The sequence below is a fragment of the Muscardinus avellanarius genome, assembly GCF_963383645.1.
Source record: "Muscardinus avellanarius genome assembly, chromosome: 6".
Classification (NCBI taxonomy): domain Eukaryota; kingdom Metazoa; phylum Chordata; class Mammalia; order Rodentia; family Gliridae; genus Muscardinus; species Muscardinus avellanarius.
In genome coordinates, this window is record NC_137791.1 from 12773305 (window position 1) to 12789091 (window position 15787).

Genomic DNA, 15787 nt, shown 5'->3' on the forward strand with positions numbered 1-15787 from the left:
AATCCCAGTATTTGGGAGGCTGAAATCGGATGATGGCGGTTCGCGGACAGCCTCAGCTACTTAGTGAGGCTCTCTGCAACTTATTGAGACCCTATTTCAAAATAAAGAATAAAAATAGGGCAGGGGGTGTGGCTCAGAGGTCAAATGCCCCTAGGTTCCATCCCCAGACCCGCAAAAAAATAAATAAATATCACAATAATATCACTGTCCTGAAATACTATCATAAATGACATCATGACTCTCAGAGTTCAAGAAACTAAGAAATAAACTCACTTATAGTTAAAAGAATGACGTTCATTTCTATTTGAAACGGCTTTTCCCTGAACTAATGTAAGTTGATGCAATGGCTGGTTACCTACACGACTAGCAGCAGCTCAAGCTGGACAGGGTGCAGGCCTCCTTGCCTCCTACGTAGCTGGCGTGTGTAGCACCAGTTGCTTGGGAGGCCGAGGTGGCTGGACCACTTGAGCCCAGGCGGTCACAGCCAGGCTGGGCAATAGGCTCCGCCCCAGAAACAAACAGCAACAACAAACCCCTCTGGCCTATCTGCTCTGATATTTTAATAAAGCAAATATTTATCTACTTATGCAAATTTGCCACTGAACTTTCTTTTAAGTTTCCAACTTGCTACCAAAATTAGACTTTATTTTTTTAATCAAAACATGCAGAAATTCCAGAAATTTCAAGCAGGTTCTACTTTTTTTTCTTCATCAACTTAACTATCACATTTGGTGATTGATATTACTGTTTTGTTTGGTTATGCTCCTTTAATAAAATGTTTTATTATACACTCTAAAATATCATCTAATATAAAACGTTAGCTGTTCTGCCTATCTTTTTTTCTGTGAATAGTCATGAATCCACATGAAGTGTTCCTCTCCATGTTGGTAAAATGATCTGATTAGTACTTCACCTGGGGTTTGCTGGACAGTCATCATCACTGCTCTGAATCAGAGCAAGGTAACTTTTTTTTTTTTTGGTGGGTCTGGGGATAGAACCCAGGGCCATTCTACCTCCAAGCTACACCCCCTGCCCTATTTTTTATTCTTTATTTTGAAACAGGGTCTCACTAGTTGAGAAGGGCCTCACTAAGTAGCTGAGGCTGTCCGTGAACCGCGATCCTCCAGTCTCAGCCTCTCGAATGCTGGGATGACAAGTGTGCGCCACCACACCGGCCTGGCAAGGTTAACTTCTAATCTCAATAATAATAACATCAGAGGAAGAGCAACACTAAACTGGAAGATGCTAGCAGTCCTAGAGAATGCTACTGGGCCTCAGAGCAAAAAAAGCATCAAATACTCAAAACTTCGGACCACCAGAGTTTGCTACATTTACAGAACTGTATCTGAATATTTAAGAATTTTCAGCTAGGCCAGGTAGTACATGCCTTTAAACCCAGTCCTTGGGAGGTCGAGACAAGAGGATCAAAGGTTTGAAGCCAGCCTCAACAACTTAGAGAGGCTCAGCAATTTAAAGAGACCCTGCTTCCGAATAAAAATGGGGCTGGCTGGTGGTTTACCTGGGAGGCAGAATTCCCCCTGGATTCAATTCCCAGACCCACACATACATTAAAAAAAAAAAAGAAGATGAATTTTCGTTAATGTTGTAAACAAAGAATAAGAATTATAAATAGCACTACAATACTTCTAGGAAAAAGACTCTTATTTTCTTTATGGTCATGGCAAAAATCAAAATATTTCTCTAAGAATTACACAAACTAATACCCAATTAAATATACAGCCATCTAACCACTAAAAAACAGGGACATAAGACTTCTTTTTTTGTGGTACTGGGGGTGGAACCCAGGGGCTTTCTACCTCTGGCCTATACTCCCAGACCTATTTTATATTTTATTTGGAAAATATTTTATATTTTATAAATATTTTATATTTTCTTTAAAACAGGGCCTCACTAAGTAGCTGAGGCTGTCCGTGAACCATGATCCTCCTGTCTCAGCCTCCCAAGCACAGGGATTACAAGTGTGTACCACAACGCCCGGCTGGGACAGAACACTTCTAAGAAGACAAAAGAAAAGAGGAATCTGACAGACCACGACAAAGATGCTGCCAAACTAAGGGGAAAAGGCATACTGTTTCATCAATAATGAGAATACATTTTTTTTGTGGTACTGGAACCCAGGGGCATTCTACCTCTGAGCTACATCCCCAGCCCTATTTTTTATTCTTTATTTGGAAACAGGGTCTCACTGAGTTGCAGAGGGCCTCGCTAAGTAGCTGAGGCTGTCTGTGAACCACGATCCTCCGGTCTCAGCCTCCCAAATGCTGGGATTTTAAGTGTAGGCCATGCCCAGCCATTACTTATTTTTTTTAATTAAAAACGTTCCTCATACACCTGCTGAGTTCTATAAGTAAATAACAACTAGTAAGCACTTACAGTACTAGAAAAAATAATAAAACAATGTCATCACTATGGAGCTACAATTTCGTCCGTAGTGTCCATGATGTGAGACTCTCACATTTCAAAGAATTCAATGGAAAACTCTATGGTACCTGTATGAATTCATTTAAACTGATGCTTCCTGGTTTCCAGGCTATCCTGTGTAGCACTAAAGAGGCTCTGCAGTGTAAGATCATCTGCCAACATACTGCTGAAGCTTACAAAGTGAGAACACTGTGAACAAGGAACACTCTGTGCGGTGTCTACCTGTCTCCACACTCTCCGTCTCCACTTCCTGCTCTTCTGCCACATCCTGCATCACATACGTCTCATCTCCATACACCAGCACCTGGGCTGCGTAGCCCTGCTCGAACCTGGCACTCGGAACTGGCTCCACGATCACTGCTGGGGACTCAGAAGCCTTCTCACTTTCCTACAAGAGCAAATAAAAAAAAAAATCAGCCTTTGTATTCAAATTCTGTACCCACTTATAAATTCTTGACTTCGTATAGTGCCAAACGGTCCATACGATGGACTTTATGTTTTACAAATATGAATACAAAAAAAACAAGAGATGAGAAGGACGAACCTTTTCAAATCTCGAGACACACACACACACACACACACATACATATATATTTTGTTTGTTTTTTTTGGTGGTCCTGGGAGTAGAATGGAACCCAAGGGCTTTTCTACCTCTGGGCTATGCTCCCAGACCTATTTTATATTTTTATTTTGGAAACAGGGTCTCACTAAATTGCTGAGAGCCTCACTCAGTAGCTGAGGCTGGCTTTGAACCGGTGCAATCCTCCTGTCTCAGCGTCCCAAGCACAGGGATTACAAGCATGCGCCACCACGCCCGGCGACATCAATATTTTAAATAGTGTGAAGAATAAAATGGCAGATTAAAAACATATACATAGCCAGGCATGCTGGCACATGCTTGTAATCCCCATAATCCCTGTGCTTGGGAGGCAGAGACAGGAGGATCACGCTGGTTCAAAGCCAGCCTCGCTGGCTTAAGAGACCGTATTTCCAAATAAAATATAAAATAGGTCTGGGAGTGTAGTCCCGAGGTAGAAGGGTTCCATCCCCAGTACCACACAAAAAAAAGACACATATATACAACTTCACTTTATCATTAAAATCCACTAAGGAAGGAAAAAAAGCTTTATTTTATGCCTAACCTCACAAGGCAAAGAGGTAAGAGCGCACTAGAGACTCCAGGACACCCGCCATGCACCAAGACTCTTTAAAGGGCAGCAGCACGATCGCCGAGATATCGCTGATACTACCCCCAGGACAGAATGCCCGGCACTCCTCACCTCTACCCACATCTGGCTTGTGTTGATCTACCTACTCATACCACCTTGCTCTGACACCTGGATCACCTGAGAACACTCATTTCACCCCAAAAGTGTGTTCTGCTTTAATCTACTCCTACCTAAGAAAGACCAGAAGCAAACAGACAAAAAAAAAAAAAAAAAAAAAAAAAAAAGAACAAAATCACATCACTGCTGAACGCAGACGCAACGCCCAGCTGTTGCTCCAGCACTGCCAGACACCTGAGCAGGATGCTGCCTCTGCCCCCAGACCAGCTCCTGCTATTGCCACAGACAAGCATGAACTGGGATACTAACCCCATCTTATAGCTTAGCTACATTTTATTTTAATATTTCAATAGTTCTTTTTCCTTGGCCATAAAAGGCTTTTTTTGTGGCTTTTTTTTTTTTTTTTTTTTTTTGCAGGTCTGAGAATGGAACCCAGGGGGCATTTGACCTTGAGCCACAGCCCCTGCCCTATTTTTTATTCTTAATTTTGATATCAGGTCTCACTGAGTTGCAGAGAGCCTCACTAAGTAGCTGAGGCTGTCCTCGAACCGTGATTCTCTGGTATCAGCGTCCTGAATGCTGGGATTACAAGCGTGCGCCACCACGCCCAGCCTATTTTTGTATTTAAAAAACCTCAACTCTTCCTTCTTTAAAATGAAATTTCAATTGATACTGACTTTTTAATACTTATATATCCTTCTCAAAAACACAGTGAAGCTGGGTGTGAAGGGACACACTTGTAATCCCAACATTTGTGAGGCTGAGACTAGAGGATCGTGGTTCGCGGACAGCCTCAGCTACTTAGCAAGGACCTTTGCAACTCATTGAGACCCTCTTTCAAAACAAAGAATAAAAGAATAGGGCCAGGCCGGGTGTGGTGGCGCAGGCTTGTAATCCCCGAGCTTCTCAGAGGCGGAGACAGTAGGATCACGCAGGTCTGAAGCCAGCCGTGCTGGCTTAAGAGACCCTGTTTCCAAATTTAAAAAAAGTAAAAAATAGGTCTAGGAACTTTAAGATAATAAATTGTTGCTATTGAAGCCACCAGTTGTTTGTGCTTTAATATGGCATCCCCAGGAAAGGAATAGGCCAACTTCACAATCTTATTTCCCCCCTGGCACTTCACAGAGCTGCTGTCCACGGGCCTGCCCTAATCCCTAAGTGTGAGCACTCCTTCCCGTCTGCTCCTGTCACCCTGGGACCTCCACATCTGTCACTGAAGGCTTTTCATCTACTCCAGACAGTCCTCTATAACACTCTGAATCCACCCAAAGTACTTCTACAAGGTGTTTGTCTAATATTCCCATTGTTCACTTGACTGTGTTTGAGGGGGGATACTGGGAATTGAACCAAGGGTGCTCTACCTCCAAGCTCACCCCCAGCCCTATTTTATTTATTTAATTCTTTTTTTTTTTTTAAACGGTATCACTTAGTTGCTGAGAGCCTCAGGAAGTAGCTGAGGCTGGCTTCCAACCTGCATGATCCTCCTGTCTCAGCCTCCCAAGTACTGGGATTACAAGTGTGCACCACTATGCCTGGCTTATATTTTATTTTGAAACAAGGTCTCACTAAGTTGTGGAGGGAGGGCCTCACTAAGGTGCTGAGGCTGGCTGCAAACCTCTGATCCTCTTGTCTCTGTCTCAGCCTCCCAAGTACTGGGATGACAAGCGTGTGCCACAATACCTGGCTACACTTGCCTATTAAATTGTGTATTTGCACATCCACCTCCTTGACCATATAGTGAGATGTGAGAGCCAAAGTTCTATCTTAGCCTTTTTTTTTTTTTTTTTTGGCTGTAATTTGAATGGAACCCAGGGGCATTCTACCTCTGAGCTATAACCCCAGCCCTATTTTGATTTTTTTTGTGTGTGTGTGTGTGGTACTGGGGTTCCTGGAAGCCCTTCTACCTCCAGGCTACGCTCCCAGACCTATTTTATACTTTTTTATATTTGGAAACAGGGTCTCTTAAGCCAGCACACTGGCTTAAACCTGCGTGATCCTCCTGTCTCTGCTTCCCAAGTGCAGGGGGGGGGGAGTGGGGGGGGATTACAAGCATACGCCACCACGCCCGGCTACCCCCAGCCCTATTTTTTATTCTTTATTTTAAAACAAGGTCTCACTAAGTTGCAGAGGGCCTCACTAAGTAGCTGAGACTGTTCATGAACTGAGATCCTCTTGTCTCAGCCTCTCAAGTACTAGGATTACAACCCAGCGCCACCACACTGCCTAAAATTTCATTAAATTGAAAAAGAATGGCCATTATTTCTTCAGCTATTTTATTGTTTCCTTCCTCTCCTCTCATTCTGAGATTCAACTTATATGTATCTTTAGCACAACCTGATATTGCCCCACAAGGCAAAAGACTCTCTGCCCCACCACCACCACCACTGGTGTGTGTGTGCTTTCTTAATGTAGTTTCAGTTGCTGTTCTCAAATTTATTGATCTCAAAGCCGGGATGTAGCTCAGAGGCAAAGCGCCTCCTTTGCAGGTGCAGCGCTCTGAGTTCAATCCTGGTCCCAAAAAGACAAAAAAAAAAAAAAAAAAAGACCCCCTTTAAAAAAATAACAAGCAGCTGGGCGTGGTGGCGCACGATTGTAAACCCAGCGCTTGGGCTGAGACAGGAGGATCGCACAGGTTCGAGGCCAGCCTCAGCTACTTAGTGAGGCTCTCGGCAACTTACTGAGACCCTGTCTTACCCAGCCACTGAGTGAGGATCTCAGCAACTTAGTGATACCCTGTTTCCAAATAAAGTACAAAATAGGTCTGGGAGTATAGCCTGGAGGTAGAAAAGCCCCTAGGCTCTACCCAGAGTACCACAAAAAAAAAAAAAAAAAAAAGCTAAGAACAAATTTACTGATCTCTTCTGTGATATTTATACTATATTTAATACAATTCAATATTGTTTTCTTTTTAGATATTTATCTCACCTCTAGAGTTTTATTTGGTTATTTTATGAAAATTCTATGTTGTTCAGTGACGCATTTTGTTATCTTGTGTTATGAACTTTTATATGGGGGATGGAACCCAGGGGGTACTGTACCTCTGAGCTACACTCCTAGCCCTATTTTTTATTCTTTATTTTGAAACAGGGTCTCACTGAGTTGCAAAGGGCCTAAGTAGTAGCTGAGGTTGTCCTCAAACCGTGATTCTTTCTCCTGTCTCAACACCTCTCAAATGCTGGGATTACAGGCATACGCTACCACACCCTGCTTCCAGGCCCCTTTTTTTTTTTTCCCAGTACTAGTGATAGAACCCAGGGACATTCTACCTCTGAGCTACACCCCAGCCCGATTTTTAATCCTTTATTTTGAAACAGGGTCTCACTAAGTTGCTGAGGCTGTCAACGAACCACGATCCTCCTGTCTCAGCCTCCCAAATGCTGGGGTACAACCATGCACCACCACACCCGGGTCCAGGCCTATTTTTAAACAAACATTTAAGGACAAATTTGGACTATCCTTAATTTTAGGACTAGGCCTTTCTACAATCTTTGTGTGTGTATGTTTAAGTGTGTGCTCACACATGCCAGTTACTAGAGATTGAACTCAGGGGCATTCTACCTTTGAGCTACACCCCCAGTCCCATTTTTTTTTTTTTTTTTTGGTGGTACTTGGGGTGGAACCCAGAGGCTTTCTACATCCGGGCTACACTCAGACCTTTTTTATATTTTATTTGGAAACAGGGTCTCACTAAGTTGCTGAAAGCCTCTCTAAGTAGCTGAGGCTGGCTTCGAACCCGTACGATCCTGTCTCAGCCTCCCAAGCACGGGGATTACAAGCGTGCGACACCACGCCCGGCTCCATTTTATTTTTTATTTGAAAGCAGAGTCTTGCTAAGTTGCTGAGGCTGTCCTTGAACCTGCGATCCTCCTGTCTCAGCCTCCCAAGTACTGGGATTACAAATGTATGCCACCACACCTGGCTTCCCTTCTGCAATTTTTAATACATGCCCTGAGTATATGACAAGGACTCTCCACTCTAGTGGAGAATGCCAGTTAGAATGCCAATATCTCCCAGCACTGAGAAGTCTAAATTTTTTAGTAAATTACTGAGTTTATACCTTTCTGGTCATTTCATTCCTTGCATGGCCTTAGAAGTTTCACACTACATACATACAGCTAAATAATAAGCCCAAAACTGAGGGGAACCCCAATGCAGTGTTCTGGTGATTTCTTTTTCTTTTTTTGGAGGGGCGGGGAAATTTCTACTCTTTAAAGGAGTAGCTTTAACTTCTCCAAATTCCAATCTGTCTTCTGAATTCAACGATACAGTTCCACTCTACTTGAGTCCTTTTCCCTACTCTGTGGCCCAGAAGGTGGCAGTGAGCCAGTCCGTCACAGAGGTGCCCTTCTCTCCTCTCGGGAAGCACAGGCCAGTACTGCCTGTTGCTCCATGTTCCCCAGCTGTGGTTTCATATGTTTTATCTGTTTTCCTAATTGTTTATACTTAGGGGTACGAATCAGGTCTCAGATATTCCATCACAATCTGAAAAAAGGAAAACTCCCAATTTGTTTCTCTGAAGCAGATGTCTTCTAGAACTAGTTAACATCTTTTTAAAATATTTTATTTAAATGCATTTTGAGGGCCAGAGGTGGTGGTGCATACCTGTACTCCCAATATTTGGGAGGCTGAGACAAGAGGATTGAAGATTCAAGGACAACCTCAGCAATGTAGCAAGACCCTGTTTCAAAACAAATATTTTAAAAAGGTACAGGAAGTCGGGCTTGGCAGCTCATGCTTGCAATCCCAGCATTTGGGTGGCTGGGACAGGAGGATCATGGTTCGAGGACAGTCCCAGCTACTACTTAGTGAGGCCCTTTGCAACTCAGTGAGACCCTATTTCAAAATAAAGAATAAGAAATAGGGCTGGGAGCCAGGCGTGGTGGCGTGCTCTTGTAATCCCAGCATTCAAGAGGCTGAGACCGGAGGATTGCGGTTCGAGGACAGTCCCAGCTACTACTTAGTGAGGCCCTTTGCAATTCAGTGAGACCGGGTTTCAAAATAATAAAAAAACAGGGCAGGGGGTGTAGCTCGGAGGTCAAATGCCCCTGGGTTCCATCCCCAGACCCACAAAAAAAAAAAAAAGAATATGCATGTTCCAAAAATCTGGGTAAACCCCACAATACCTTCCTCAACTTATGTATTGTACATTTCTACTCTCAAATATCTGATTTTTATTTACTTCAAAATTAGTGCATGCATTGATTTTTTATGAACAAAACAAAAATGTAATAGTGGAAGCCTAACCTCTTGATTTTTTACTCCATTGCTGGATAGCTCCAAAATAGAACCTCCACTGTCAGCCACTGCTGATGTCATTGTTTATTTCTTGAGGAAGCTTCAAATGTTGCGAATCAATGTAAACTGAGGTTCATAGATGACTGCAGGTGTTACAGGTTTGCCTTATCATGTTTTAAAGTCAATAGAGATGGAGTACGATAGATATCCAGAAATCCGGTCTTCTAAAGATGATTAACCAGAGAGCCTAAAAACAGGAAGAATTTGTAAAGTTACAAAAAAGACAAAGGAAATAAAATACAACTTAGTCTGCAAACTAATTTTTAGCATTGTTAGTAACACTAAAAAAAAGATAGGTTTGTATATCCTTGTGTCAAAAGAGGGCAGTGGTGAGCATTCTATCTGTAAGGGTTTAATAGTCACATTCAGGAACTTCACTGAATAAATTCTTACCAAGCTACTGTATATGGAGATATTATTCTACATTCTCACTGTTACATAAGGTAGTGACTATTTCAAAATCTCTCTCTAAACACACACCCACAAGCACACATACACAGTAATAGTAGAAAGAAACTTTACTTACAATTTGAATGGTAAGTAGTCTAAGCATCCTCTATTATATTCACAACTTGGCCAAGAGCTCAAATCTGAACCAGGAGTTCTTTGGAACTATTAGTAAGAAGGGGAAAAAGAGAGCATTAATATAATTCTACTGAAACATATTTTTCCCAAAACAGGCATGATTAAGAAAGTAGAAACATAAAAACAAATCATCTCCAAAGCCCAATAACACTTGTTTAAGTGAAAATAACAAAGAGAACATTTCTAAGTTATGCAGAAATCACAAACTTAAAATTTCAAGTCACCACTAAATAACAATTGAGTAAGGTCAGACCCAACACACATGTAGCCTACACCCCACAATATGAGCTCCATTTCAATCAACCAGCAGGTTTAGTAGTTGCAGGTATAATCCCTGCTACACTGAAGTATGACATCAAACTTAAAAAAGAAAACGAATTCCCCAAAGCTAGTGTACAGCAATGCGAATGACTGGCAATCCTAGCTTATCGCGTGCTCTTCCCACTGCCATCCTCAACACGTGCAGACACACATGTCCAGCTCCCTGCCTCCTCGGCGCCCCTTTCCTCTCAAAGGCTAACGTACTGGCTTGGCATGGAGATTTTAAGCCTTGCTCCATCTAATTATTCCCTTTTTCCTTAACCTCTTACTAACACTGGCTCCTTTCAATACTTTCTCAAAATTGAAAAATCTGCCAGGCGTGGTGGCACACACATGTAATCCCAGCATTCGGGAGGCTGAGACCGGAGGATCACGGTTCGCGAACAGCCTCAGCTACTTAGTGAGGCCCTCTGCAACTCAGTGAGACCCGGTTTCAAAACAAAGAGGAAGAGCCCGGCGTGGTGGCGCACGCTTGTAATCCCTGCGCTTGGGAGGCTGAGACAGGAGGATCGCACGGGTTCAAAGCCAGCCTCAGCTACTTAGTGAGGCTCTCAGCAACTTAGTGAGACCCTGTTTCCAAATAAAATATAAAAAAGGTCTGGGAGTATAGCCTGGAGGTAGAAAGCCTCTGGGTTCCACCCCCCAGTACCACCAAAAAAAAAAGAATAAAAATAGGGCAGGGGATGTAGCCCGGAGGTCAAATGCCTCTTGGGTTCTAACCCCTAGACCCGCCCCCAAAAAAAAAATTTTTTTTAAGCCTTAGCCAGGTGTGGTGGCACACACTTGTAATCCCCGCACTTGGCTGAGACGAAGATCGTACAGGTTTGAAGCCAGCCTCAATTACTAGTGAGGCTCTCAGCAACTTAGTGAGACCATTTCCAAATGAAATATACAAAACAGGTCTGGGAGTATAGCCCGGCGGTAGAAAGCCCCTGGGTTCCACCCCCAGTACCACACAATAAAAGTCTTCTTCCATGATCCTGCCTACCCTTTCAGCTACTTCTCAATTTCCTTCCACTCTCAGATCAAAGTTCTAGACAAGACATCTATACTCAGGTACTCTTCCTTCTACAGAAGTTTGGCATCCATCGGAACTTAACTACAATTTTTACCAAATTTGACTTATCAAGTCCAATGGATACATTCCTGTCTTCATAAACTTAATGCCTGTGAAGCACTGAACACCATTCCCTTCTTGAAACTTTATACTGAACTTACTTCTCCTAAGTACTCCTTTTCAATTCCCTTTTGCAGGCCCAACACTAATTTTCAAGGACCTGGAGCGAGCATTCATAAAGCCTGTATTTCACATGTCTCACATGTCTAAATATTTTAAAGTTATAAATCAGGCTAAGAAGCGGTTTCTTTCTATTCTTTCCTCCCATCTTGACAAATATACTTCATATTATATACTTTATATACCTAAATGGCAGAGTTCTAATTTTTTTTTCCTGTGGTGCTGGGAACTGAACCCAGGGGCACTGTACCTCCGAGCTATACCTCAGCCCTATTTTTTATTCTGTATTTTGAAACAGGGTCTCACTGAGTTGCACAGGGCCTCACTAAGGAGCTGTGGCTGGCAGCAAACCATAATCCTCCTATCTTGGCCTCCCAAATGCTGGGATTCCAAGCGTGCGCCACCATGTCCGGCTCTGAGAACCAGGTAGACTAGTTACCCTGGCCCCCCAACATCCATCATCTATGTATCTTTCTTTCTTTCTTTTTGAGGATTGAACCTAGAGCATTCTACATCTGAGTTACACACCCAACTCTATTTTATTTTTTATTTTGTAACAGGGTCTCACTAAGAGTGAGGTGCAGAGGGTCTAAGTTCCTGAGGCTGGTCATGAACCTTCAATCCTCCTACTTCAGCCTCCCAAGTAGTGGGATTACAGGCAGGCACCACCGTGCCCAGCTCCCAGCACCTTAGTATTTTGTTGCGGGATGTAGCTAATGAGGACTGATAAGAATCTCTCAAGTGAAGTTCCCACCGGTGAGGTCTAAAGACAGCGCGCTTTCTGCCGCCCTTACACCAAGGTGCTTCCAGAGCCCCACCCCTTGTTCTTTAGTCTTCTGACTCAACACTCCAAGATATGACACCTATGGCTTCCCTCAAATCTGCGGGCCAGCCAAAACTATTCTCAAGGACTCCAACTAGTCCAGCAGGTACTTTCTCATCTCCATTTCTTCATGAAATTAAATAGGGTATAAAGAAATATTAAGCATATATTCCAGGATAACCAAGACACTCTATTCATTAATTTAGTTTTTCAAAAAATATTAACTGAAGAGCTGGAGGTGTAGCTCAGAGGTACAATGCCCCTGAGTTCCATTCCCAGTCCCACAAAATAAATAAATAATTAACTGAGCAGCACCGTATACTAGCACAATTTTAGGTGCCAGGAGTACAGCAGTAAATAAAGGAAAGCATCATTGTTCTTATGGCTCTTACACTTCACTGCATCAGAGAAAAAGAGCAAAATACATAGAGCATATAGATGGCGATAAAGTTAATAAAGAAATAAATAAACCAAAGGGACTGGGAATGCTCAACGAGGAGGAAGCTGCGATTTCAAACTGAGTGGCAGAGAAAAGACACTGAAAAGTGGCATATGAGTCAAGACGTGAAGGTAATTTCCAGTTACCACATTATTAGATTCAAATGTCCAGTTTTAAACAAAAAGCCACAAGATACAGAAACAGAAAATGCAGACCATTCAAAGAAACAAAAATTAAATCAGCAGAAATTGTCCCTGAAAAAAAGCCATGAGGATTGGTTAATCTAACAAACAGACTTCAAAATAAATTGTCTTTAAAATGCTCAAAGAACTAAAAGAAGATGTGGAGAAAGTAAAGGAAAATGATTTAAGAACCAAGTGAAAATATCAATAAAGAGACAGAAACCCTAAAAAGAAACCTAACGTAAATTCTGGAGCTAAAAGATGTAATAACTGACATAGGACATTCGCTAGATAGAGTCAAAGGAGATTGGATCAGGCAGTGAACCTGAAGCTAGGACAATGGAAGCTACTGTCTGAGGAACAGAAACAAGAAACAAAGGAAGAGTGGCCAGAGTCTGATGACCTGTAGGATCCCATCAATGACCAGCGTAGACTGTGAAAGTCCCGGGAGAGGAGGGAGAGAAACAGAGCTCTAAAGAATAATGGCTGAAAACCTCGCAGATTATGTGGTAACAGGCATAAACAACAAAATCTGAGAAACTAAAATGAACTCGGACTAAGACATATCATAAGCAAACCTTCAAATGCCAAAGCCAGGAATCTTGAAAGCAGAAAGAAAGAATTTGTCAGATACAGGAGCTCCTCTATAGGACTGTAAGCAGATATCTCATCAGAAACTTCAAGTGCCTGAAGACAGTAGGCCAATATATTCAAAGAACTAAAGAATCAGCTACTTAGTGAGGCCCTCTGCAGCTTAGTGAGACCCTATTTCAAAATAAAGAAAAAATAAGGCTGGGGCCGGGCGTTGTGGTGCATGCTTGTAAACCCAGAATTTGGGAGGCTGAGACAGGAGGATCGAGGATCTTGGACAGTCTCAGCTACTTAGTGAAGCCCTTCACAACTCAGACCCTTTCAAAATTAAAAAGGACTAAAAAATAGAGCTGGGGGGTGTAGCTCAAAGGTACAATGCCCCTGGTTCCACCCCCAGTTCCAACAAAAAAAAATGGGGGGGGACTGGGAGTGTAGCTCAAAAGTAGAATGCCCCTGGGTTCAATCCCCAGTATGAAAAGAAAAAAAAACCTGAAGAAAAACTATCAACAAAGACTCTATATTCAGCAAAACTGTCTTTCAACAGTGAGGAATTGCTGGCCATGGTGGCACACACCTGTGATCCCAGCATTTGGGAGGATGAGACAGAAGAATCCATTTGTGAACAGCCTCATTTTTTTTTTCCAGTACTGGGAATGGAACCCAGGGGTGTTCTACCTCCAAGCTACACCCCCAGTCCTACTTTTTATTCTTTATCTTGAAACAGGATCTCACTGAGTTGCAAAGGGCCTCAATAAGTATCTGAAGCTGTCAGTGAACTGCAACACTCTAGTCTCAGCCTCCCAAATGCTGGGATTACAAGCGTGCGCCATCACGCCCAGCCAGCCTCAGCTTTTTAGTGAGGTCCTTTACAACACAGTGGGACCCTGTTTCAAAACAAAAAATAGCCGGGCTTGGTGGTGTATGCTTGTAATCTCAGTACTTGGGAGGCTGAAACAGGAGGATTGCATAGGTTCAAAGCCAGCCTCAGCTATTAAGTGAGGTTCTCAGCAATTTATTGAAACTGTTTCTAAATAAAGTATGTAATAAGTATGGGAGTGTAGCCTGGAGGTAAAATGCCCTGGGTTCCATCCCCAGTGCCTGCAAATAAATAAATAAATAAATAAATAAATAAATAAATAAATAAATAAGGCTGGGGAGCCAGGCATGGTGGTGCACACTTGCAATCCCCAGGATTTGGGAGGCTGAGACAGGAGGATATGAGTTCACGGCCAGCCTAGCTACTTAGTGAAGCCCACTGCAACTCAGTGAGACCCTATTCCAAAATAAAGAATAAAAATAGGGTTGGGGTGTAGCTTGGAGGTAGAATGCCCCTGGGTTTCATCCCCAGTACCACAAAAATAAATAAAATAGAGTGAGGGATGTAGCTTGGTGATAATATACTTGCCTAGTATGTACAAGGGCCAGAGTTCAAACCCCAGTACCACCAAGAGAGGGAGAAAGGGAAGAAAATAGAGAGGGAAGCTCAAATTCTGATGGCATCACTATGTGAATTTTATTAAAAATCACAAACGAAATAATAACAATAGCCAAGCAAGGTAGCGCATGCCCAGAATCCCAGTACTTGGGAGCCTGAGACAGGAGTATCACAAGTTTGAGGCCAGCTTCAGAATCTTAGAACAACTCTATTTCAAAATAAAAAATAGAAAGGGCTAGGGTGTACCTCAGAGGTAGAAGGTCCCTGGATTCAATCCCTAGTTATCACAAAAGGGAAAGGGGGCTGCAAATACAGCTTAGTGGTACTTGCCTAGCTTGTGTGAAAGCCTGGGTTTGTTTCCCAGTCCCTCCCTCCCTCTCCCCTCCCTCCCTCCCTCCCCCCCCTCTCTCTCACACACACACACACACACACACACACACACACACACACACACAGAATAAACATTCTCAAAAAAAAACAACAACAAAGGCTGAGCCAGGCGTTGCGCACACTTGTCATCCCAGCCAGCACTCAGGAGGCTGAGACAGGAGGGTCGTGGTTCGAGGACAGCCTCAGCTACTTAGTGAGGCCCTCTGCAACTCAGTGAGACACTGTTTCAAAATAAAGAATAAAAAATAGGGCTGGGGGTGTAGCTCAGAAGTAGAATGCCCCTGGGTTCCATCCCCAGATCTCAAAAAACACAAAAGCAAAAAGGAACAGAAATTGTTTTGTGGGCACTCTACCACTAACCTACACCTCAGCCCTTTTCGGTTTTATCTTGAGCAAGGTCTCACTAGTCGTCCAGGCTGGCCCTGAACTTGATCCTACTGTCCCAGCCTCCAAGAACTGGGTTTATAGGCATGTACCACCCAGGCCTGGCTGAACTACATATTTTTAAATAACTCATGGATCAAAGAAGAAATCACAAGGAATTAGTATTCTGAACTGGATGAAAATGTTTAAAAGTGTATCAGAATGTATGGGATACTACACTGTTTGGAGGGAAATTTTTAGCTTTAAGTGTCTATATGGGAAGGAAGATCTGAAATCAATAACCTCCGCTTCTATTATAAGAAACGAGAGAGGGAAAAGGCAAACTAAACACAGAGCAGGCAGAAGAAAGAAAATTACAGACTAAAATGAAAACTGGT

The 15787-nt window shown here is 42.8% G+C and overlaps 1 protein-coding gene across 3 annotated transcripts in view; it reads right to left on the reverse strand.

The window, feature by feature from the left end:
* The window catches only part of ELF2 (E74 like ETS transcription factor 2), a gene marked incomplete at both ends in the record, with an annotated part of 61599 nt that extends 52555 nt beyond the window's left edge, over positions 1-9044 (reverse strand). For all 3 annotated transcript variants that reach the window (XM_080696974.1, XM_080696975.1, XM_080696973.1), the window contains 2 exons: positions 2665-2830; positions 8973-9044. In XM_080696974.1, coding sequence (XP_080553100.1) covers positions 2665-2830; positions 8973-9044 — 238 coding nt within the window. The remainder of the gene's footprint in view (positions 1-2664; positions 2831-8972) is intronic.
* Between the last annotated feature and the right edge of the window lie 6743 nt (positions 9045-15787).